At 38.2% G+C, this 27,021-nt stretch overlaps 1 protein-coding gene across 1 annotated transcript in view; it reads right to left on the bottom strand.

The window, feature by feature from the left end:
* Positions 1 to 27,021, bottom strand: part of LOC139689645 (pre-mRNA-splicing factor ATP-dependent RNA helicase PRP16-like) — an 81,370-nt gene that overhangs the window by 17,140 nt on the left and 37,209 nt on the right. Inside the window, exons 10-16 of the mRNA XM_071586825.1 lie at positions 25,399 to 25,557; positions 24,936 to 25,178; positions 14,424 to 14,570; positions 12,228 to 12,438; positions 11,209 to 11,427; positions 8,536 to 8,695; positions 1,917 to 2,067 (exon numbers count right to left, since the gene is read on the bottom strand). Of these exons, the coding sequence (XP_071442926.1) occupies positions 1,917 to 2,067; positions 8,536 to 8,695; positions 11,209 to 11,427; positions 12,228 to 12,438; positions 14,424 to 14,570; positions 24,936 to 25,178; positions 25,399 to 25,557 (1,290 nt within the window). The remainder of the gene's footprint in view (positions 1 to 1,916; positions 2,068 to 8,535; positions 8,696 to 11,208; positions 11,428 to 12,227; positions 12,439 to 14,423; positions 14,571 to 24,935; positions 25,179 to 25,398; positions 25,558 to 27,021) is intronic.

Raw genomic sequence — 27,021 nt, 5'->3', positions numbered from 1 at the left:
ATATATATATATATATATATATATATATATATATATATATATATATATATATATATATATATATATATATATATATATATATATATATATATATATATATATATATATATATATATTTATATTTATATTCGTGCCGTCTGTTCCTGTTTGTCTGCCATCGCATCGTCGCCGTGAGTGTTCTGTTCTCTTTCCTTCACCACTGTTTCCTTCCTTTTTCCTTAACTCTTTATCATTTCCTGCCTTCCCAATGAATTATATATATATATATATATATATATATATATATATATATATAACACTTTTTGAAAGTCTCACGGATGTGAATAATAATGTATAACACTTAGCACTAGAGCACTGTTTAAGACAACAACCGTTGAACCTTTGTCTGCGGAAGTAATGATGATGTTAGGATCCTTAATTAGCCTCTTTAGTTCTGTGGATTCGGTAGGAGATAGGTTGGGTCGAGGATTTAGGGACTGGAGGAAAGGATATTCTAAGCCTGGGAAGTATGTGGTGCAAATTGAAAGTGGGTGGGGTTCCGTGGCGGAGGAAGGTTTTGGAGTGTAAAACATGCGTACACTCCCAAACTTTCCTCCGCCGCGGAACCCCACCCTCTTTCAATTTGCACCACATACTTCCCGGGCTTAGAATCTATACGATCAATCCTAAAAGACCTCTACCCTATCCTCAAAAATCATAATGCCACCGCCAACCTTTTTCCCAAATGTCCCTGTTACTTTCAAACACCCCGCCAACCTATCCGATCTCCTCAAATCTACCAATCCACTCGTTAAATCCCCACCCCGTCCCAAAACCGCTCCCATGGCATGCAATAAACTTACATGCAAAACATGCCCTATTTTCAAAACCAAAATCCCATCCCTCTCCCACCCGCTTTTTAACTCTCTCCCACCAATTCCCTCCTCTACTTGCACATCTAGCAATGTAGTGTACCTTCTGAAGTGCCAACTTTGCCCTGCCTATTATATTGGGCAGACCACCACACCCCTCAATATCAGAATCAATAACCACCGAGCCTCGTGCAAAAACTCTTCCTTAATTGATATGCTCCCTATCCCCAAACACGCCTCCGAACACAACACTCCCTTTGATAAATGCTATAGTGTATCCATCATAGCATTCCTCCCACCCTCTGATCCTCCTCTGAAACTGAAAACATTAGAGCAATCCTTCACCTGGCTCTTGGAGTCCTGGAATTGGCCAGGAATCAATATCAGGCACTAATTACCCTGCTCCGAATATATTTTCATCCCCCTTCCACCCCTATCACCCTCTACATTTTCCCCATCCATTTTGTGTGTGGTGTGTGTGTGTGTGTGTGGGTGTATGTGCGTGTGTTCTGTATATGTGTGTGGGTCGGGATAGTGCAGTGGGTAGAGCATTGGACTGCTGACCGGAGGGTCCCAGGTTCGATTCCCAGGCAAGGCACTCTGGGCACCTGCAGCTTTACCCAAGCGATGCGATTTTTCGGGTAACAGGTCTTCCTGGGAAACCATAACCGGCACACGACGGCGTGTGAATTTCACACGCCGTCGGGCTTAGTACTGGGTGAACTCTACCATCACCCACTAAACCGACCTTCAGGTTGATTACTTAGTTTATGGTTTTATATATGTATATATATATATATACATATATATAATATATATAGATGTATAATATATATATATATATATAATATAAATGTATATAATATATATATATATATATTATTTATATATATGTATATATATATAATATATATATATATATATATATATATATATATATATATATATATATATATTATATATATATATATATATATATATACACACACACACATATACACTAGTTAAATCATACTAGTATATATATACTATTAAATCAGTAATAGGAGAGCATTTTCAAATAACCTGAGGAGGAGGATCCATGAAGTGGAACTGGAGAAGATCCTGGACACCTAATGATTTGAGCAAAAGCACGGTATTGGCTAAGTTGGTCCTTTGTATTTCAGGTACAGTTGTGACAAGCAACTCATCTTTGTACTGTCGTTCAGTATACAACCTATTTAGGAATAAAGCATAAATTATTAATTGCCACATTTCATCAGATATCTAGTTTACATAGAAAAAATAAAAACGGGGGTATTTAACACTAATTTTCTTCAAATGGCCTGAATCCAAGCTACTTTACACCTCCATTCAACAAATTAATAGCTGAAATGAACAGTATCTGTGAAATAAATGCAAGTAGATTAAACTATTGACATCATCTTAGAAAAATTTGCCTTCCAGATTTTTCCATAATGATCAGTTTTTATATTAATATAAAACTAGTTCATCAAAAACATTGGGAAAAGAGAGATAAACATTTAAAAAAACCATTGTTTAATAATTTTGAAAACAATTCAAATTTCAATTTAAGAACTTGACTCAAAGTTGAGATAACCAGACGTACTAAGCTCGAAGGGCCTTCATTAGAGGCAGCCCTGGTGCACAAATAACAGGACTGACTAATGTGGGATTAATTTTATAGACGTAAATTTGCTCCACTTCATGGTAAGACTATTTTGAACCATTGATATTAAGCTATAAAATCAACTAACATCTTATAACTATCACACTGACTATGTAGTTTGTGAGCATTTTATTCTTATAACAACATTGGATTGTCTAGGTATTCTAGCATATTTCCAATCATTTCAGGTATTTAACGCCCACCCATCCACCAGTCGACCCCTCTCCTTCCCTCCTCACACCTACTTCACCCAGCCACCTTGCCAATGGCAATCCCTACCTTCCCTCGACCCTATCTGTTCTCACCCTAATGGCATCCATCCCTCTCCCACTCATTCTTTATCCACCTCTACCTACAAAACACCACCCATCATCCTACTCTACAAGTCCATCTTCAACTCCATATACTTCCTTCCTCCCTTCATCCCATCCAACATCCCTATCCTATTCCAGCCATTTCCTCATTTGCCTAATGCTCTCCTCTCTATCACACTCTTCAATATGCTTCAGATCCATTTTTCCTGCCTCCTTCTGCTTTCTTCCAACAAAACCCTCTCTTCGTCCACCATACCAAGTACTTCCTCATTTGTTTTCTTCTCGGTCCATTTCACCTTCTCCATTCTTCCCTACACCCACATTTCAAAAGCCTCCAATCTGCCCACCCGCTTCAATTACCACGTTTCCGTGCCATACATAGCTATGCTCCATATCAAAGTTTTTATGAGCCTTTTCTTAACATCACTCAATGTCCCTATCTTCAACTCCCTTCTCCTTGAGGAACATTCTTTCCTTAATGCAATTCTTCTCCTTATACCCCCGCTACATACACCAGTATAGTCAAAACCACTTCTGAGATAAGTTAACTGTTCAACCCGCTCTAGTTTTTACCCTCCTATTCCCTCCTTTGCCTTCCTCCAAATATGTGGAAATTCCTATGCTACTGTTTTATTTTTTAGCTACTATTCCAAATTTCTTACCTGCAGGGTTATGAATGCAAATAACACATTTTGAAAGACTACATCTGGCAGCAGGCCTTAGGGGTCAAAGGTTCTGCGAGTTAAATCTAATTTCTCACCTCAATTGAACCCCAACTACGTTCCAAACTTAACTCTTACAGGGTATATACCACATTTATGTTCAAAAAAGGAGTACCTAATGATAACATCAATGCATTGAAACTAGTTATCTCAAAACAACAAGTGTCACCCGGCCTTCAAAATGAATTTACACAAAATCGAGTGGCTTCCGTGACAACTTCCATGTGGAAAAGGGTGATTCCTACTGGCCACCAAGAAAGAGCCAATCCGAGTACTCCGGGCCAGCCAGCATCTCCTATATATAGCGGGCAAATTGCAAAGCAGATCACTTTGAGCCGAAGATGCCTCCAGGACTGGGGGCATACAAATTATCAAACAATCAACCTACACAACAGTAATTCCCGGAAGCAGCATCGATCCTTCAATTTTATAAATATTTGTCTCCAAACTGTTATGCGCAATGGAATTTCTCAGTCTGTCTCATCAAAATGATGCAGTAAATTGGGCAGTTAATGAACACATTGAAGAAAACAGGAGTAGATTGGTGGGATAGGAGACTTATCCACAACTTGCACAGGTCTCAGATAAAATCAGTTGGATTGCTGACGATCAAGCTTTAGTCTTTTAGTCAGCTGAGGGGTTGCAAGAGTAGCTGAGTGAAAACAATGACGATGATTCCAAACACCCAAGCCCTAGGTGGAAGAAAACCCACTCAGGTGGGAATCGAACACTTGGAATGGCTGACGAGAACATTACCCCGCCACCACCAAAGCCAGCAAATCTTGATATCATACTCAATAATGATATCATTTATTGATAAAATTAAATGGTAAGCAATCCATTACATTGAATCATGACAATGAATGACAAACACTAATGTGAACTATATGGCTGCGTACGTTTTCGCGGCGGTGGTTTGAAGTACTCTGCATTGTCGGGTTTCACCACGTCGTTGTTTGATTCAGACAACAGTTTCGCTGAAGTTGCATTCGGCATCTTCAGGTTGAAGATGAGGGACTCGGAATTTTGCCACCCTTATATAGGTGGTCCCGTCTAGTGGCTGCTCCCTGATTGGTCCGTTCCCGGAGAACTCTCTTCCACGCGTTGTAGAGATGGTAGCCTTCATCCCTGTTAATGTTCTCCGGGTTTTTTGTGATCTCAGTTGCTTCCCTAATTAAACGCGGGTAGTATCTACTCTCCTTGGCTATGATGTTTGCTTTTTGGAATGAAATCTCGTGACCGGGTTCACTCCATTGGTGTTCTGAAATGGCCAACAGGTGAAACTGCTTTTTTGTGGTTGCCCGGAGGTGTTCCTTTATCCGAACTTTCAATGAGCGGCATGTTTCCCCGATGTAGGCTTTCCCACATGAACAGGGTACTTGGTAGACCCCTTCATATAAGTCTTTCGGAATTTGGTCCTTCGGTCCAGGGAGAGCGTCGGCTATTTTCTTGGTGCAGTTAAATCTTGTCACCACGTCATGTTTTTTTAGGACTCTGGCTATCTTCTCGGATGTTCCAACTCTCTCCCTGGACCGAAGGACCAAATTCCGAAAGACTAAGAACGGGAGCACCACCACTAAATAAGGGATTTGGAATGATAGGATAGCGCTGGAGACAGTGAAGTTGGGAAATACCATTCAAGAGATGGAGGGGGGGTATACGAGATCTGTCCAAAAAGTATCGCGAAATATTAATTTCCATGGGTTACCTTTATTTGATTTTTGATTTTTTTGTGGCATTATGTTGGTACTTATGTCTCTCACTTATGCCAAAAAGTTTGGCCATTTTGAATGTTCAGTTAATTGCTGACAGCTGTTTTGCTTGGACGTGTTTTGGCTTGTCTTCAATTTTAGCCTTTTCCAAAAAATGGATCAAAGAATCTGTATCAACTTTTGTGTGAAAACCAAAGCAACATTTATCGATGGCACAAAATGTTCTCAGAGGGCCGAGGAGATGTGAATGAAAAAGAGCATACCGGATGCCCGAGCACATCAACAATAGACGGAAACATTGATTAAGTGAAGAAAATAGTATTGGCCAATCAACGAATCACCGTTAGAGTGACTGAGTGCTGAGGACCTAAACAATATGGATTGGCTCGTGCCATTCAATTTAACCAAAGATTTGGACATGAACCAGGTCACCGTGAAATTCGTACCAAAATTGCTCAATTTCGACCAAAAACCGCAACACATTAACATTGCTAATGAGGGGTCAGACCCAAATTTGCTCCAGAGGGTCATAACTGGTGACAAATCATAGGTTTATGGTTATGATGGGTAAACTTAAGCTAAATCATCCCAATGGAAGCTTCAGCACGAGCCAAGACCGAAAAAAGCACGCCAAGTTTGGTCAAATGTGAAAGTTTTGCTTACAGTTTTCTTGGATTGCAGGGGCGTGATGCATCATGAGTCCTTGCCAGAGGGTAGAGCGGTAAATAAGGAATATTACCTGCAAGTTGTGTGCAATTTTCGCCAAGCAATGCGCCACAAACGCCCGGATTTGTGGAAGAACAAAAATTAGCTTTTGCACCATGACAACGCACCTGCTCACATATAGTTGCTTTTGTGCAAATTTTTGGCCAAAAACAACACACCAATGATGCCGCAGCCACCGTATTCTCCAGGCCTGGCCCCCAGTGACTTTTCCTTGTTCCCGAAATTGAAGAGGCCCATGAGAGGACGACACAACGCTACGATTGACGAGATAAAGACTGCATTGAAGGAGTTGAACAAGATCACAAAAAATGATTTTTCGAAGTGCTTTGAAGATTGGAAAAAATGTTGGCACAAGTGTATAATATCTAATGGGGATTACTTTGAAGAGGACAAAATAGATATTCATGAATAAATAAATAATTTTTGTAAAAACAGAAAAGTCGTGATACTTTTTGAACAGGCATCACATAGGCATTAGGCTTGGGCAAAGTGAGATGAAAAGATAGAGGAGATTACTGGAGCATGAGTTATGGAATAATACAGAGCGGCAGGTGAAAGAGTAGACATGGGATAGGCATGATATTGATAGTGGAATCAAAATGAAGGGCGGTGAACAAGTAACAGGTGAATGATTGAATATTACTAATGAATATGAGAGGAGATCCAGTCAATCTAGAGGCAACCCAGGGGTACATGCCCACAAGCAGTCATAGGGAGAAACAACGATAATATACACTACCTATTGACAAAATGATTGCAAATGTACCTGGAAGAAAACACGTGATATTAATGGGGGATTGCAATGCGGTGGTGGGAGTGGGAGAAACAGGAGTGAGGTACAAGAGTACAGTTTAAGAGACAGGAATGACAAAGGGGAGAAAAATATAGTGTAGTGAGATAGGTGGCTTAATTATATCTAGACCTGGTTTAAACAACACCTTAGACACACTTGGAAAATGCTGTAAGACAGGTAGATATCGGTTAGACTATATTACAATTAGACAAAGATTTAGAAATACTTGGATTAACTTAAATGATTTCCCAGGAGCAGATGTGGACTGCAATCACAATTAACCACTCATGAGGTTAAATGTTTAATTTAAGGGAATAAGTAAGGGGAGGAGTAAAAGACAAAAGAGAGTAGATGACAAGCGAGGGGAAAAGGGAGGAGTGGCAAGAGGCAGTTGACGAAATCCTGAGTGGGGGTGAGGGATAAGGTGGAGTGGAAGAAAGATGGGGACATCTCAAACAAGGAATCATGGAGGCAACAAATTAAAAAAATAGGAATGGCAAATGAAAAAAGGGTTACAAAGCCATGGATTACTGAGGAAATGATTAGAGAGATGGATAAGAAGAGGAAGTGGAAAAAAATGAACAAGGAATTATGCAGAACAAAGATCAACACAATAAAGTGAGGCGAGAAATCAATAGGGCAGGAGAGCCATGGAGGAAAGAGAAGTGTGAGGAGAGAGAGTACAGAGTTATAATGAAGTGGGACACTACACAGAGAGAGATACAGGATTGTTAACGTAGAAGAGAGGAAAATACACTCGCATTATTAGAGATGCAAATAAAGGGTAAAAAGGTATTTATGATACCAGAAAAGGTTCTGAGGGGATAGAATGCATTGGGGATGTGCAGAGCTTTGATGTCCCTGTCATCAATTCCTAAAGGATAGGTTAAGTTGAACGTGGATGATAAAATGACACACGTCAAAACTTGGGCATGGAGCAGCATAGTTGCTAATGGCGCGGAAACATGGTCGTTGAAGCAGGATGATAGACGTAGAATGGAGGCTTTTGAAGTGTGGGGGTGAATAAGGATGGGGAAGGCGAAGTGGAGAGAAAGGAAAACAAATGACTAAGTATGGTTGGTGAGGTGAGGGGAATGTTGAAAGAAACGGTAAAGAGATGGGAAAAGTGGATGAAGGGCGTATTGATCGGCAGTGGGATGTTGAAGACTGTAATGGAGGGGAGAATGTTAGTCAAACAAGGAAGAGGCAGGTAGGCATAGAATACGGATGGAATGAAGGGAAGAGGGGAGTACACGGAGATGAAGAGGAGCTTGTTGTGGAGTAGGATGTTGGGTTTTGATTTTGCTATTAGAAGCATGGGAATGATCATCATTGTCTTTGTCAATCCAAACTCTACCTCAATCAGTAGGCTACCAGTAACAAGAATGAAATCTGCATTGGCATTTGAGAGATGGATTTGGATGAAATTAAATGGTTGGAAAGGGAGGAAGTTCCAGGAATGGAGGTGATGGCTGCCGGCTTGAAAGGAATCGACATTTTAAGTGGCATTAAGGGAGGAAGGAAGCATGAAAAGCTATACAGTGGTTTATTTTAAATTGGGGTTTGAGGATGCATTGTGCCAGGCTAGTCGGGATTTGGGAGTGCAGTGGAGTGGAGTGAGTGCCCTGATCCTCCAAATATCCACCCTGACCCAGTACACTACAACCAATTCAATATTTAGAAGAAAAACAAAAACAATACGTTCATCAACTATATGCATATCCTTCCAACTTATTTCATGGGCTCACCTATAACACAGCCCTGGGCCAGTCCTTCCAGCTCTCCCAGACCTCTGGTTAGCATTCGCTTGGCTTATTGGATAAATCTGGAGCGCATCCATGCCAATGCGAGGATTGTACACTTTGAGTTTGCAATAACCAGAGTCAACAACATACATTATTCCATCCACTGAAAAATACAAACAAAGGTCATTCATGAGTGCCTAAATATTTAATCAAAAGCATACTATAAATTGGACAGGAAACATTCCCACTATTACGATCACTTTACCATAAAGAGAAGAAAAAGTAGCAATTTTGCATAATGAATTTCTTGCATTAATTGAAAAATATAACTATTGATTCAATTGAAAGCATACATTTGCAAATGAACTGCTTACATGCATTTTACCTAACTCTTGTGTTTATATGCTTCCATTCACTTTTCCCATATATCTTCCGAATCATTTCGTCTGTAATCTATGGACACTCCCTCTTTATCATTCCTGTTAAAGTTTCCAAATTCCATCTCCTAAACCATCTGCCCTATTTTATCTTTTTGAATTGGAGAGTACATTTCATTATTACTACAATGTGATCTGAGTCCACAACCACTCCCAGAAAGGTGTGCAAATTGATTTTGCCGTTCCTATGTCTGTGTCTAACCATTATAAAGTCTCTCTGGATCCCCAGACATTTTCCATATATACCAACGCCTTTTGTGGTGTCTAAACCAAGTGTTCATTGTGATTGATCGCAGTCTCCTGAAGACCTATTGATTTCTCTCCATTTACTCCCCTAATATTAATCTATCAGTTGCTTACTCTATGTTGACTATGCTTCTTCCTGCCTTTTTATCCAATATAATGGCTACCCCTCGTTGGCCCTCATCCCCTTCGCTTTATATTATTCTATAACTATCACTCAAGTAATCACCGCTATCCTTCCATCTCACTTCGCACAGACCTAAAATATTTTTATTTCCTCTTTCCATCTCTTGCTTCATATTCTGTAATTATCCTGTCTTCAACATTGCCCTAACATTCCAAATTCCTATTCTAACTAATTCAGTCCTCTTCTGTGTCTTTTGTACTGCTTGGTACTCTTTGCTAGGATTTGATGAGATTATGACCGTGGAAGTCTTGTCTCTCCCCCTGCTGGGCACAGCACAGAGCCTATTTGGCATAGTTCCGTAGCTACCAGGATTCATTTTAATTTTAGCATCTAGCCTTTAAGTCTTGCGATAGTTGAGGTGGTTTCCCCCTTGCCTCCCTCAATAGTGTTTTTAAGGTGACACCATCACTCAATGGCCACCCCACTGGGGTCAGATACCTTCGCAGCTGCCTTACTAAGGAACAGACGCTGTGTGGAGTATCTTCCACCTGGATCCTAACCTTTGACCTATTTGGCTGGCACAGGTGGCCTTATTCAAAGCAATTATCATTGCTCCCACCAGCACAGCTTAAGCCAGTAAATTTATGGACTCTGTATAAAAAAGTTTTTATTTTCTCTAAATTTCTACAAAGAAAGCAGTGTTCTATGCTTACTTATTACCTTTGTTAACTCTTAAAATATACTTCCTACCTCTGCATTTGATTTAATATAAAAAGGTATCGAAAAAATGCAAAACAATTGAACTGAAACTCCAATATTTGTACTACACTCAATTTGTAACACACTAGAATTATTTTTAGAAAATGAAAAAGATTCTAGTTTTGATTAAGTACTTCATTAATTGATTTTCATGTATATCCCCTTAATTAATAAAGCAATGTGTATCTAGATAGCACCAGCGAACAAAAACTCAACTCTTTTCCTTCCATCCCTTCAGAAAGATGATAGCGCCACCAAAAATTTGGAATACATGCGAGTTTCACTTCTCATTTGTGTGTTTCTGTATTTTTGCTTTTGTTTGCCAGTGCTATCCTGATACACATTATTATTCAAATCCATGAGGCTTTCACATAAGTTTTATATATTATCTCTTAATTAATATAGATGTGTTTGTGAAAAGTAAATTATTTCAATATGTTTTCAACTCAAAATAATTTCAAATTCTGTTTTGATTAAAAACTTACCATATTTCTCGGCCCACAAGATGAACTACTGTTACTCCAAAATGAGCTATACTCAGCCTGTTTCTAATAGGCCAATTTGGGTATAACAGGTAAAACTTCGACCTATTATACGCAAGCCTATTTGTGGGAAAAATAGTTACTATCACGTATTTTTTCCTGCATCAGACAAAATTATTGCCATTATTACAAATGTTTGAAATATTAATGTAAGCAACAGTGTTACCATAAAAATAATTTGATCTTTTCTGCCCGACAAGTATTTTTCTTAAATCTTGACCTGAAGTATCAGGGTGCATTCTATTCACTGATGCATCTTACGGGCCAGGAAATACAGCAATTATTTCTTTTCTTTTATGTTATGTTATTGTTACATGATAGACTTGAGAAAGTCATGATAAGGTGTTCAGGAGCAGGGATTTGGGAACCTTCTAGGATACAGATTTGAGAGTTTTTGAAATTCATCCCACCTCTAAGTATTTCCTAACATTATAACAAATTTGTGATTTGTACTCTTTTGACTGCATGCTGATTACTACATGTTTTTTCAATGAAATAACGGAGGTAACTGGGCGAAAGAAAAACAGCTCCTGTAATCAAATAATGAAAACATCAGGAAAAGACAAACCTGTCAGTGAAGTCTCGGCTATATTTGTGGCAACAACACACTTTCTCAACCCATCAGCTTCACGATGAAATATTTTCGCTTGAAGATCTGACGGCAACTGAGAATATATCGGAAGTACAGACAGCTGAGGTGCATTATCTATCTCTCCCAAGCGCTCGGCCAAAACTTCACACGTTACTTCAATATCTTCTTGACCTGGCATAAAAACAAGGAGGTCACCTGAAAGAAAAAAGAACAAAATTGAAGTGTGAATCATTTATTTATAACTACACAGTTGAAACTCAGCCATAATTTCTTGAAATCATTTACAATACTTGTCCATACTACGGTTAAGATCAGGGTCAGACTGGGTCACAATGACCTACCGGTTCCTGCGAGATCACCAAATTTAAGCAAATTTGGGCCCAGGTGGAAGTGTGACTTCAATACCTTAATCGTGGCACTGTGGCCCCTTGTCTAAATGCCGCAGGCAGGCAGGGAGAGGAAAAGGATATGCATGTTGGGCTAAACGAATGGGGGTAGGAAGTATGGAGGATTGAAGAAGGGGTTATTGTATTGAGGAGTGCCATGTTTCATCTTATTGGGCAAGGCAGAGTTCAGTTTGAATAGATCCAAAACCTCTTCAAAACCATCTTCAAAAGTACACTACCAAGAAAAATAAATGTATTCACAAGCAGTCATGGTGCACAATTTGGCAACCAGTACTACAAGATTTCATAAGTATCAGCACACTGCACTGTGCACAGCATAAAACATTATTCTGACACCCCTCTCCATGCTATCACCTAAAGATTGATGCTGTGTTGGATTGGGCAATGGAATGAATTTGCCTTTGGCTAATCGCTTGAGCAATTTATTACGGCAAAATAGCATTTTATAAATGAATTAAAATGGTTAGGAGTTTAATTTTGCATTAGAGGCACCTTTAAACTAATGTAATATAACCACAGAAACAGAAAAATAAATATATTACCACATGCCCAAAGATTAAGACTATGAAATAACAGAGAAATTATCACCTGAATTGGGCTGCAGGTGGATTTGTAGGGCTTGCTTTACAGCAGAATCAACATAGTCCTCCACTGCATTTCGTGCAAACAAAACTTCGACAGGAAAAGTACGACCAGGAATTGAGAATGTCGGAACATTTCCAAAGAAGGCAGAAAATTTCCCGGCATCCATTGTGGCAGATGTTACAATAAGTTTCAAGTCATGTCTGCGAGCAACCACCTGTAAATAATTTGACATTCGCTAATTTAAATATGTGATTTTGTTTGGAAAATACTTGCATCAACATATATTTTTTTCCAAGTCCAATTTAAAACTTTTTCCATCTCACAATGAGAATCATACAATTACAAAAATTTATTCTAATTTATAATTGCTTCAAAATGTCTTTATATTATAATTATTCACAACATCTAATGTAGAAAATAATAGGATTGACATAAGTGAACCAAAATTTCTTTGGTAAACACAATGACCAAATCTTTTTTCAAATTAATAGTCAACAGCTCACATTTCTTCATTTAAAGTCTTTTTTTAGCACAGACTTCACACTTTTTTAGCACACTTCATTCATTTAGAGCATATCCACATTTCACTGAAAATAGATTTAAAGCACAGCCCTCAGAAAAAAATGCCACTTAAATTTCCACATTAGTTTAACTGCTTTTATCAAAGATTGGGCTAAAAATATCTGTAGATATGACTCATCTAATGCAATTTTACTGGAGTTTATATTGGTCTTTCAGCTTTAAGTTTTTTCTAATGATGATATGGTTACCTAATTAGAGTACAATGGATTCTTTGCGACTTGACACATCCAATAAGTAAAGTGAATGCAAGATACTCACTGTTTCTGATCCAGAGTACGACAAAGAAAAAAATTAAAAATCATGACAAGATATATTTAAAGGCAAAGCATTATGTCCAGGATATGGTAAGAAAATCATTAATATATGTGCCATAACTTCATTTATTTTACCTGAAGATCTTATAAAAAATTTTATGCATTAATAACACTAATTTGGACCCCTACTACTGTCAGTGAGAATCCATGCTTCTCTGACAAGCATCTGTCGATAGTTTACCATAAAGGCATAAACTATTTCTGAACCTAGCAACACGTGCAATTTCGATGTCTAATGGTTGCCTTTAATTCAGGGCTCGCTTCTTCACCATGCCTCACAAAGCATGTTGCGCAAAACACTGTCGCCTCCTCACAAAGGATGTTCTTTTTCATGGGGTCACCATGTATTTATACATATGAGGAGCAACCTTTCAATATCATTATGAATAAGTAACCATTGCAAAGATCTTGCCACCCCCTTTGATGCATCCATCTCCTTCATTTTGTTCTTGAGGAGAGTAGAAATCGTTGACATTGACCAATTGTAGTGCATCGTGCGCTAGATAGGCCATGCTCACACCTTCTTCCTGATTTTCAATGATTTTACTTTTCATTTCTACTGATATGTTTGTTCTCTTATGGCTGTGTTCTTGCTGATCTTTCTTCGGGGGGACATTTTTTAAAACTTTGCACAAAATAATATTTAACTTGGCACCAAATAATCACAAACAATATGTCTGGACACAAGTTTGGAAAAAATGTGAAATCATCAACGACACTTAGGATGTTTGTGGAACGAGTGCTAAACCTCAAACTGAGGTTGCTGGAGTGCAATCATTCTGGGAATTCCCCTCTCCTCCCATGTCACTCATAATGCAAAAAGTTGCTCATTAAGCCACTGATTAACATTTTTTTTTCAAGAATATATGTCGTAGTTATTTTTTTAATCCAAAACAGGTACTAATTTCTGGTCGACGCTGGTATTTTAATATAACTGTGCTATAACAAATGCTGGAACCTGGGTACTCAAAACGTTGCCTGTTGCCTGTCTTTTCATAGAAGTTTGATGAATATTCTCATGCATGGATGGCAGCCACTTCAATTGCACAACCACACTCATACAATGATCGCCTCTCTTCCTTTGGCCTGGTGGGTGACTCAATAGAGAGCCTTTACTCTACTACCCTCTTCATTTTAGTCAACAGATAAAAAGTTTATTTTTATCTGTTGGTTAGTTTGCAAGAAGCTGCATGGGTGAGTTTTTCATATATTTTAATGTTTGAATTAAAAGGTGAGAAAGTAAATACCTATGAAACATCCAGATCATTAAATAGAATAAATGAGCATCTAACAAAAGTCTTACCTCACGTAACAACCCAAAAAGGACATCAGTGCTGAGAGATCTTTCATGGGCTTCGTCCATGATTATAGCACTGTAATTGTCAAGATCTGGCTCTCGAAGAGATTCTCTCAATAAAATACCATCTGTCATGTACTTTATGATCGTTTTCTGTAATAAAAGAGAAAAAGGAGATAAAAGTCACGCTCAAGTTCCAATTTAATAAATTAGAATATGTTCACTGAAAACAGTCTCACAATCATTCACACATTCACAAACACAAGTACTGACTTTGTAAAAAAAAATTATATTTGATCTGTTTTATTTCTAAAGAACGTAATTATGAATCAGACTACTATAATAATCACAAAAGATGATTCGGAGACAAATTGAGAATCAACAAAGAAGTAAATATGAATTAAAATTTTTATCGCGATTGATCATTTGAAACAAATTTTAATGTAATAAATTTATCATAAACATGGTTCAAGCAAAAAACATGAGCGGATAAACTTTTAATTATTATTATTATTTATAATTTTTGCTGCCAAGTACAATAAATTGAATTCCTCTATTTATTTATAGGAAAAAACAAAATAATGCATCTCCTGTGGCTATTATGTTATTTAAAATTAATTATTAATTTGACATTTCTATTTAACTGTTTCATTTGTTATGCTTCAGTTATGCGAGAAAGTCATTATGGAACTGTGGAGATATTGTTTTGTGCGGCAGAGGAGTAACTATTATTTTGTTGACCCGCCATTGAATCTATGCCTCCATTGAACTGAGATAGGGGTCTTTAGAATATCAATCATTCGTTATGTCATTGCTAAGGAGTAATTCCTGGGTTCATTGAGGAGAACCTCAACCTCATTGCTTCGAAATGCCTCGGAATACTGCCATAGTTTTTTATTATTAGAATCTCCCTTGATTCACTTGCAAACATTCTATAATTCAGATTAAGCGAAGCCATAAATTAAGAAACCAATCTCATTTGATGTAAGACAGGCTTAGTGTTATTAACGTGATGAATTTGGCTTAGATGGCTATCATGTCTCAATGCATACATCTACATCATTTTAACAAGCTTCTCACATTTCTCAGGCGAGCCTCCAGCAGCCCTTGCTCCATACTCCACATACTGTCGACTCTAGCGATCATCTTTGCTCTTCAATGCATATCATATCACCCAGGGTGGCCACCTCATTTTGGAAGTATCACAGAATGCTCCCCATTCTCAAGTATAGTATACTACCTTGATCAAAAAGTTCCCGGAATAACCACCGTGTGGCGCTCCCATGGTTCCGATTTGAGTTCTGTTTTTTTTGTTAAATTGGTACATCTGTTGTTGATATTCCCTTTAAATCTTAGTGTCATAACTTGACATTTGCAAAAGTTACGTAGCCAAGAGTACATCTATCTCTGTGTGTGTTGGCGATTTTTTACAATTGCAGAAATGGATTTAAATTTGCAACAACGAACTTGTATTAAATTTTGCGTAAAAAACGGATTTAGTGGCGCACGGACGTTGGAAATGTTGGAAAAGTGTTTCGGCAACGATTCTCTAAAAAAAACGGTCGTTTACCAGTGGCACGAGCGGTTCAGAAGTGGTCGTGAGTCAATCGAAGATGATGAACGCAGTGGCAGACCATCGACATCGAAGGTCGGTGAAAAAATTGATAAAGTAAAAGAAATGTTGGTCAATAACCGCAAATTAACCATCAGAGAAATAGCGGAAGACTTGAACATTGCCTATAGATCCGCCCAAGACATTGTGGTTAATGATTTGGGTTTCCGTCGTGTAGCAGCAAAGTTGGTTCCAAAAGACCTCAATTTCATGCAAAAAAGAGACCGTGTTGACGTCGCAAAAGACATGATTTGCGAGGCTGAATCCGATCCCACATTCATCAAAAGGATCATTACTGGAGACGAGACGTGGGTTTATGAGTACGACACGCAATCCAGACATCAGGCAAGTGAATGGCGTTCACCAAATGAGCCGAGACCAAAAAAACCACGTCGTTTTCAGTCAAAAAAGAAGGCAATGCTGACGGTTTTCATGGATTACAACGGTGTAGTGCATCATGAATTTTTGCCAGAAGGCCAGACAGTAAACAAAGAGTATTATTTGGGCGTTATGAGACGTTTGCGTGAAGCAATTCGCCGAAAGAGACCAGAAATGTGGGCAGAAAACTCGTGGATTTTGCACCATGATAACGCACCGTCGCACAGTGCTATCATTATTCGTAATTTTTTGACGAAAAATGCAACAAATACCATCCAACAGCCACCGAATTCACCTGATTTGGCTCCCTGTGACTTCTTTCTGTTCAATCGAGTTAAAAAACCATTACGGGGAACGCGTTTTAGCAGCCGAGAGGAAGTAATGGAAAAATCGCAGGAAGCACTGATGGACATACCGAAAACCGACCGTAACTTTTGCAAATGTCAAGTTATGACACTAAGATTTAAAGGGAATATCAACAACAGATGTACCAATTTAACAAAAAAAACAGAACTCAAATCGGAACGATGGGAGCGCCACACGGTGGTTATTCCGGGAACTTTTTGATCAAGGTAGTATTTATGCAGCCATTATCCCAATATAATGCAAGAAAGTTTGATTTCCAAAGAATTATGCCTCTATTATTACATTGATATTATAACTATGAGTTATCATTAGTTTTTTTGTATGCATAATAGCACAGTAAAATTGATAAAACATGTTGTTCCTGCAAAGCTGAGTAAATGGTAAATATTACTATTATAAGGTAATCTACCAGTAAGGGTAGGTTTTGGATGGACACAGCTATTAATTAAAACATTTTGTGAATCCTAACAAAACACAAAATCTAGTATCCTCCTCTATATCAGGTCCCTCTTCATCTCTGAGTACTTTCTTCCTCCCTTCATCCTGTCCAACATCCCTATCCTTGTTTGCCCAACATTCTACCCTCAATTACAGCATTCAACATCCCACTGCCGGTCAGTACCCCCTTCATCCACTTTTCCTGCCTCCATAAGATTTCTCCCAACAAACCCCTCTCTTTGCCCACCATACCAAGTACTTCCTCATTGGTTTCTTCTCGGTCCATTTCACCTACTCCATTCTTCTCCATGCCCACATTTAAAAAGCCTCCAATCTCCTGCTTCAATGACCACTTTTCCGCGCCGTACATGGCTATACTCCATATCAAAGTTATTACAAGTCTTTTCTTAATATCCTTATTCAATGTCCCCGTCATCAACTCCCTCCTCCTTGTGAAATCCTCTTTACCTAGTGCGATTCTTCTCCTTACGCCCCTACAACTTTGACCGTGTTGGTCCAAAACACTTCCGAGATACGTAAACTGTTCTACCTGCTCTAGTTTTTGCCCTCCTATTTTAATGTTTACCTTAGCCTTTTTCTTTCTAGAAAACAGCATACCCTTTGTTTTATTAATATTGATCTCATCCCATACCTGTCCCACTGAGTTTCCAATTCACACAGCAATGCTTCCAACCTCTTGGCTGACTGACAAACTAAAGCTTGGTCATCAGCAAACCTAACTAATTTCACGAATTCCCTGCCCACTTTCATTCCTACTTCCAGTTCTTCCCATGCCTCTTTAATCATTTCCTCCACATACAGGTTGAAAAGCAATGGTGATAATGGGCAACCCTGCCTTACACCTCTTCCTAACACTGCCCATCAAGACTCCCCGTTCCCCACTCCCTCCTGAGCAGTGTGAGACATGTACATGTTGCGGATTAGCCTCCTTTCCCTTCAATCTATTCTTATTTTCTGCAATATACGCATTAGTTATTCCCAATTCACTCTATCAAACGCTTTTTCGAAATCTATGAAACAGGCAAATACCTCCGGGTGGTGTTCTATATATTCCTCTCGATTAATAATCTCATTACTGCAATGGCATCACACATACCTCTCCCCTTCCTAAACCCAAACATCATCAGATCATCCCCTAAGTAATCATATGCCCTTTTCTCTATCCTTTTGTTTATGATCCTTAGAATAACTTTAGCTGCGTGGGATGTCTAACTCATTGTCCTGTAGTCCTCACATGATGTAGCCTTTCCTTTATCAGAATAGGAACTAAAACTGATCTCACAAAGTCTTCTGGCCAGATTCCTTCCTCATAAATACTACGGATCAGCCCATATAGCCTCTTCCTCCCACATTTTCCTAAGCATTTCAATAGTTCCATGGGAATGCTATCTACCCCCACGGCCTTATTTAGTTTCATCTCCCTTAACGCCCTTTCTATCTCATTGTTTAGTATGCCTGGACTTAAGCTATCTTCCTTTACGTCATGTTCCTTTTCAATGTCTAACTTTGTTGGTCTAAGCTCTTTACTATACAGTTCTTCTATATACTCCTTCCTTCTCTCTTGGATCTTTCCTGTGTCAACTATTACCCTACCCGCCTTATTTCTAACTGTTAGCATAGATCTCCCTTTTTTACTTCCTGATAAAGATTTAACTTTGCTGTACAGTGCACCGATTTCACCCATCCTCTGCAGACTTTCCATATCCTTGCACTGGGTCTTCCACCATGCTTCTTTTGCTTTATTTGTTGCCCGCCTCAATTTATTGTTTAATTCTTTGTACTTCATTTTGCCTAACTCTGTATTTACATTTTTCTATTTTCTCCGCTCATCCATCTTTGTAATCATCTCATCCGATATCCATGGTTTCCTGGTCCTTTTCGCATAAACGGTTCCAATAGTGTGTTTTGCGGCTTTAGATAACCCTTTCTTGATACTTTTCCGTTTTTCTTCGATAGCACTTAGCCCTTTACCATCCTCCATAATTTCCTCTACCACCTGCTGGTACTCCTTCCTTTTAAATCCATTTAATGCTTCTACATTCATTTTCTAACTTGCCGCCCCTGCCTTATCTTTTTTAAACGGATGCTACATTTCATAACAACTAAATTGTGGTCAGAGTCCGCATCCGCTCCCGGGAAGCTGTGCGAATTTATCACACTGTTTCTAACCAGGATATAATCTAGCTGATACTTTTCTGAGTCACCTGGCATTTTCCATGTATACCTGCGTCTTTTGTGGTGTCTAAACCAAGTGTTGATGATGACTAACCCCTGTCTCCTGCAGAACTCAACTGCTTTCTCCCCGCGGTCATTCCTCGTGCCTAAACCGTAGTCCCCCACCACATCACCATCTCTTCCTTCGCCTACCGTCGCATTCCAATCCCCCATCACTATCAAATATTTTAAAGCCAATATATCAAAACATTACATTTAGGAGGTTAAATATGCAACTACATATAAATTCACGGGACTGAAATTTGGTCATTAAGATTTCGGGTACAGATGATATATATCAGCTAGTATTTAAAGACACATAGAGGCTTTCTGTCAAGCCGTTCCCTCAAGCCCTCACTTGCCCGGCCTCCTTAATTGAAATCCATCTCACGCCACCATGGAGTTAATTTCCATCCACTGTGTCATTTAAGTTACAATATTGAAAAGAGTTTGAGATTAAAAGATCAATTAAAGGTTTTCCACAGAAAATATTATTATAGTCCAATAATATAAAATAAATTTATATTTGTATTAAATGAATTATTTCTTGGTTTGCCGACAATATAAAATAAATTTGTACTTTCCACATTGGTACTGGAGCATGGTGCAATTCGTTTAACTACCCTGAAGCATAGTAACGCACAATGCAGTTGATGGAAGGAACTGTTTATGTGGAAGGGAGAGGAGAAAGGAGGGAGAATTGGTGAGGGGTCATGCCACATACATTCAATTAAAGTGTCCAGGAAACTGAGTTACATTTTATTACGGTTTTTCATAATTGTCACAAAGTCACATCTGATGCTATTATGTTAATTTTAGGAATTGTGCAGTTAATTAGAATGACCAGTAAAAGTTAAGAAGTCTCTAAAAATGGCACTGTCCGGGATAAACATTGAGTGTCTCGCCTGTAAACAAATCCCTTTCTACCTCACAAAGTCTTTTGATGAGACAATTGCGAATATTTTTCACTGGGCTATGGGAAATAAGCCTGAAAGCAATCTAAGATGCTGCTGCTCTAAGATGCTGTGTTCTGAATACGTCTAACTTGCCAATCAGCCAACGGCACCCGAGTGGGCAAAAGGGTGGCTGACATTGAATTCCTGAGAGCAAAAATTTTTGACATAAAAGCCCCAATCGAACAACTTAAACATTGAGCCAAGAAAGTAAATTTCTCTGAAAAAGTGGTCAACTCTTCATCTAAAACTGAAGGTAAAGTTAACATGGAAAGGGACACCGAACAGATGGACCAAGAACCACCTAGTCACACAATTTCATTAAAATCCGCCCAAAAGGTAAACCTAAGCAGTCCAACCAAGATACCGACGTGGGACCAAGTCTGCAAGAGAGTTCAATGAGCTCTGATGATGATGAGAACTTTACTGTTGTGCAACACAATAAATTGAAGAAACGTAACTTCTTCACCACAGGGAGAGGTGAGCCAAGCTAGAATTCAGGTAGTCTCTGAGCCTCTAAGAGAATGAACTACATGCATTCGGGCCGTTTGCCCAAAGATACTACAAAAGTTGAGATAGATTGATCATGTTACAATAATTTCAAATTTGAGAGCAAATTTTGTCAAATGATTGCAGGGAAAAGTGCCTTTAAGATTGGCATTGATTATGCTCACGATAATTAACTTGTTGATCTACTCTTTGTGGCCTAACGGAGTTATCGTAAACAAATATATCAAACCCAGAAATGAGAAAGGCTTGATTAGACTAAATTCTATGAATAGAAATAGTAATTTGGCAAGATGCGATGAGTAAAGAAACTTTCGCTTTCGTTAATAAAAATAGTTGTACCTCTAATCTTTCCAATCAGAGTTCCTTAAAAATGCTACATTTAAACATTCAGCGCATACAATCAAAAATGAATGCTCTTGAACTTTTCCTAACGATCACTAGCCTGAACCTCAATGAAATTAAAATTGCCAGCATTGATGATTTTTACTTGGTCTCATATTTTTGTTAATCACAACATAAAAATGGTGTGGTGCTGACTTTTGGGAAAAATCACCTAAAAACAAATTATTTGTTATGAAAACTCAAACAGGGAGCTTGATTTTGAGTTCTGTGGAGAGCATTTGTCATTTTATGATATTAATATTAGTATTATGTGTTTACAGGTCACCTCAAGGTGATTTTCCTGTCTCCGTGGATCCTTTCCTCCAGACACTGCAAGCTTATACAAAGAATTCAGTAGATATCTTTATCAGTGGTGACTTCAATGTTGAGTTTGGTTCTTTGCCTGCTCAGGGAAATCATTTCATGGATACTCTAATGACTTTTAAATTATCCCCTTCCTTTAACGAACCTACGAGGGTTACTAGTTCCTCCTTCTTAATCATTGGCAGCATTTCCTCCTACATTGCACCAAATGAAAGCTTAAATTTGGATATGTCAGAAAGCTCAGTTTTTAAAGTCTATTTTCAATGCTGACTTAAGCACATTTCACAGTGGGATCCAATATAGGTGTTTTAACTCATTGTCAGCTCAATCTCATTTTAACTATCACTCCAAGAGCAATCCTTGGATTGTGTCTTCATAAATGACATATTTTACACTAAATTCCACAACTTCCATGAGAATTTCTTAAATTGCTTCAACCTATGTACCTCACTGATGCCTGTAAAAATTTCAATCTCCAAGAAAACAAGTGACAAATAGGTAACTCAAGAAATAAGGGTTTCTTCTACTAATCTAAAAAAATCTTCAATATTCTTAAATAAAACGACTCAGTCCCACTGAGATAATATTTTAAGTCCATCAAAAAGGAATACAATAACTTGGTGATGCAAACTAAAAGAAACTATGGCATGCACATCATTAATTCCTCTTTAAATCAGAGTCAATCTGCTTGGAACCTCATTAATAATTAATTTTACACAGCCCTCAAAATTGCAATTGTTGAGTATAGATGTTGTATCTCATCTTGTTACCACCAAATAATATAATATTGCCAATCTACCGCATGAAAATATTCTCAATTCCATAACCAGACTGCTGAAAAGTAAAATTCACCAACTAAGGCCTCATGAACTACAACAGGAAATGCTGCTAAATGCTAAAATTATCTTTCTTCATCCTGCAGATGACGGAGAAATTGACAGTAAATCAGATCATTCTTCAATGGTCCTAGTCCATACACATTTCGTCAATGAATCTATCTACATCTACATCTACTTAATACCCCGCAAGCCGCCGCAAGGGCGTGTGGTGGGGGGATCTATATCTTGTCATTTTCCCACATAGATTAAAAGGTGGCTTAAGTATTCCCAGTCTTCAAAGGAAATGACTAACAACACATGAATAATTATAGACCTATTTCAATTCTATATGTTTCCTCCAAGATTCTGGAACAAGTAATGTACAATAGATTGTTATACTTCTCAAATACACTCAATATTATTTCTGATTCTCAATTTGGATTCATGAAAAAAATAAATCAACTGAAACTGCAACATATAAATTCATCCATGATATCCTACTTGAACTTGACCAAAGGAATATTGTAATTGGTATTTCCTATGACTTTAAAAAGGCTTTCCACTAAGTACATCATGCACTACTACTGATGCAACTTGTGGAAAATGGAATACATGGGATAGACAACCAATAGATAAAATCTTTTCCAACAGGAAGACTACAAACAGTTAAATTGTACTCAGCTGAATCAAAATCATTTGCAATCTTTAATCCCTTGATAATTGAGAGAGGTGTCCCACAAGGATATAGTCTGGGTCCCCTACTTTTCTTTCTATACATTAAAAACCTCCATTATTATTGTATTAATGGGTCATTGTATATGTATGCAGATGATACAACTCACCTAACCTGCCTTCAAGAATCCAAGCCATGAAGTAGTTCAGAGTAACATTGACAGTATGAATAAATGGTGTGAAGATAATTTGGTATTCATGAAAAATGAGAAAACTACATTTATCCAATTTCATGCCCACAAAAGAAAATTATAGTCCACCCACTTTTGAGGATTAATGGGTCCTTCCTTATGTCTTCTACTGTGACAAAATTCTTAGGGATGCATATACATGAGAAAATCCTGGGAAACTCATAAAATTAGCTCTGAAGTTGCCACGGGTTGTTACCTCCTGGGAGAAATTGTGACCCTGGCAGATGATGGTATGGCTCTCTCAGTTTATTATGCATTCATAGTAGTAGTAGTTTTGAGGGGAGGCGACCGACAGCTAAGGTCATTTGTGCCATAGGGGATGGACAGGAAAGGATGAAGGGTGGAGAGAAACCCGGCGTCGGCATTAGCCTACTCTTTACGAAAGGCGCCAAGGGGTCCGCAGCTTTACGTCCCATCCGACGGACGGCGTACCAACTGCAAGTGCCCTCCACAAAGCACCTCAAGTAGGGATCGAGATACCCCTGAAAAACATTCAACACCGCCGGGATTTGAACCCGCGCCCTCAGGGTGGGAAGCCAGAACGTTAGCCACCGCACCATCTCAATCCCCTTATGCATTCATTCAGAGTTGACTGAAATATACAACTGCCATGTCGGGACTCTCATATCATTTCATGCACCTCTTTAGGCTGCAAAAATGGGCAGTGAGAATCCTAGGTAAAGTTCCAAGGGCGAGCAGTTGTACTGCTCGCTTTATAAAATTCAAAATATAAACCATTCCCTGCATGTATATTTCCCATACTATTATCATTGCACAGCAAAACAAAGCCATATTCAATTTGATAACAAGTGCTGATGTACATAGGCACAGTACAAGGGGGTGTAATGACTTCAGGATAACTGCCCAGAACTTGGCAATGTTTACTAAGAACCTTTACTATGCTGGTGTCAAATTCCTAGAATCATTACTGAAAAACTAAGGGCCATAAAACTTTGTTTGTCATTTAAATCTAAACTTGATCAGTTCCTATGCGAACATCAATCCTCCACTGTGGATGAATTCATGTCTCTCTCTTTTGAGATATAATTTAATTCTCACGTACACAGTTACTGCCCTTGTTTATGGTTGTTCTCTTATTTTTTCTGTGACTGTATCACTTGTACTCACAACTCCAATCGCATTTCTATTGTATCTGTCTGGAATATCTACAATCAATGTGACGTGTCCCATACATGTCCCAAACATGCCTTCTTGAAACAAATAAACATCATTATCGTTACCAATAACATTCCAATCACAATCCTAGAGAAGAAAATTCATTCAAATGAAAAATATTTGATTGGATGTGTATGTAGAATATATATATATATATATACACAAATGAAAATAAACATAAGTATTAGAATGAGCAACTCCTACAGTATTTTTCATGGCATTCTTTCAACATAGACAGACAAACATCAGGTCTCACTTTTCCCATATTTCAATTAAGGAGTTAATTTTCTCTGCATTTTATAACTTGATATTAAACAGATCCCATTAACGTACGTTCCAACACATTGACAGCTTAATGTCTTTAAATGAAGTTGCTCCCAAATTAAGATAACAGCATAAGGTACCTCAGATGTGCAGTCCTCAAAACGAATAGCATATCCGACTTCCTCTCCCAGAGATGTTCCCATTTCATCGGAGACACGTTTCGCAACAGACATGGCAGCTACTCTTCTCGGCTGAGTACAGCCAATCATCCCAAACTTACTATATCCATCTTCATGAAGATACTGAGTTAGTTGAGTAGTCTTTCCTGAACCAGTCTCACCAACAATGATGACCACACTGTTCTCGCGAATAACATTCAACAACTGCCCGGAAAAATACAGACAAAGCCAAAAATTCAATTAATAATTTAATTTTTTAAAAGGAGATTTTTCTGGAGTACCTCAGAATTGAATGCAATAAAGATATGCATGCATTTAATTTTCATTCACATCAACTATGGATAATTGAATCATATATTCATATTAAGCCAGTTGACCAAGAGCAACAAACATTTAAGATATCAAATGCAATAGATAAACTCACCTCTTGTCTGACAGCAAATACAGGAAGGTACCTTCTTTGTTGAAGCATTGTCTTTTTCCTGGCAAAGTCACTTGATGCTTCTGAAGGATTTTTCATATGTTGAGCAAACTTTTGGTCAGTTTTATAGTCAGTTTCATCTTTGTCATTAACTTTTTCATCCTAGAGTACATAAAGATACGAAGATATTTCTGCAAATTATGATTTCATACAAACTCAAAATATTTACATGCTCCTTCCAATCTCCATTGTGTTAATTGATTTTTTATTATAGATGTTGTTCTTTTAAATTTTCTGATATAATTGGACAGATTATTCAACAACTAAAAAAAATTATATGGCCTCATGATGAAAAGAATAACTATTCAAACATCTCAATTTTACTTTTCAAAATGAATCGAGTTACAATTACTCTATTACTCATTAACTTAGAAAATGATCAACCTAACTACCATTTTGGGGGGAGGGGGTAGACCAGAGGAAGCATATCAGCCTGTGAAGACAAAGGTCGCTGATTTAATCCCCGTGGCCATAACGGTATTTCGAAACAAGACAACCACGCATTGACAGAAAAAACACAACAATGATATTTTGGAACGAGGCAACAACGAGAAAAATGGACTCCTGCTAAAAGAAAGCCACCCTGGTGAAAGCCCATGGTGAAAGGCAGCAGTTTCACAATCAGGCACGGTATCAGCCGCAGTATTACGATGCCGTAGGCAATGGGAAACCCCAGCATATTATATTTTCCCTAGAATATGCATGCAGCCTTGCCTTGCGTTCAGGTATAGTGGAATGTAAAAATATGGGCTGCAGTAAACCAATCCTAGGATTGAAATACTGATCCATGTAACCAACATAGCAGTATGATGAGGGTAAAAAAGAAACTTTACACTTCTACAATAAGGATTTAATATTTCACGACAGAACTCGTGGGTTTAATATGACATTATATACCACTGCCCTGATCCACACTACCTTACCCACCCACCCTACTCACCAGACATGGCACCTAGTGACTTTCTCCTATTCCCCAAACTATAGACCCCATACAAAGGAAAAAGATTTGCCACCATTCCAGAGATCAGGCAAAATTTGACGGAGGAGCATATGAGCATTCCTGAAGCTGAAGCAAACGTATGTTTGCGCCAGTAACAGTAGAAGAGTATACATAGCCTGGCCACAAGCCAATGAAAGGCCGTCAAACACTGCTATTTTGTGCCGATGCATGCTGCGATTTGAAAGTTAAACCCCTGCTTGCTTACCATTGAGAAACTTCATGAATTTCCAAGATGTGTTAAGTCCACAAGAAAAGGCTGAATTTGGCATAAAGATCACGGGAAACTGTTGCATCGCCCTAATTGCCCACACCAGAAATTTATTTAATGACAATTCTACGCCAGAAATTTATTTAATGATAATTCTGAGCCACATTTTTACAAAACTACTAAGCATCAGCAAAAACAAAGGTCTCCAGACAACTGTCTAGTAAAAAGCTATCCGTTTTGTACCATTTATAATAAACTATTAATTCTGATTCTTTTATGTTTTCACAAATCAAGTTCATATTCTCAGTTGCTTCATTCCACCATAGAAGAAAAGGTGAACATGATCCACAATTCTAAC

The sequence above is a fragment of the Hetaerina americana genome, unplaced genomic scaffold (genome assembly GCF_022747635.1).
Source record: "Hetaerina americana unplaced genomic scaffold, ioHetAmer1.1.p SCAF_263, whole genome shotgun sequence".
Classification (NCBI taxonomy): Eukaryota; Metazoa; Arthropoda; class Insecta; order Odonata; family Calopterygidae; genus Hetaerina; species Hetaerina americana.
Note: the sequence above shows the minus strand (reverse complement) of the source record. Positions and strands in the feature narration are given on the sequence as shown.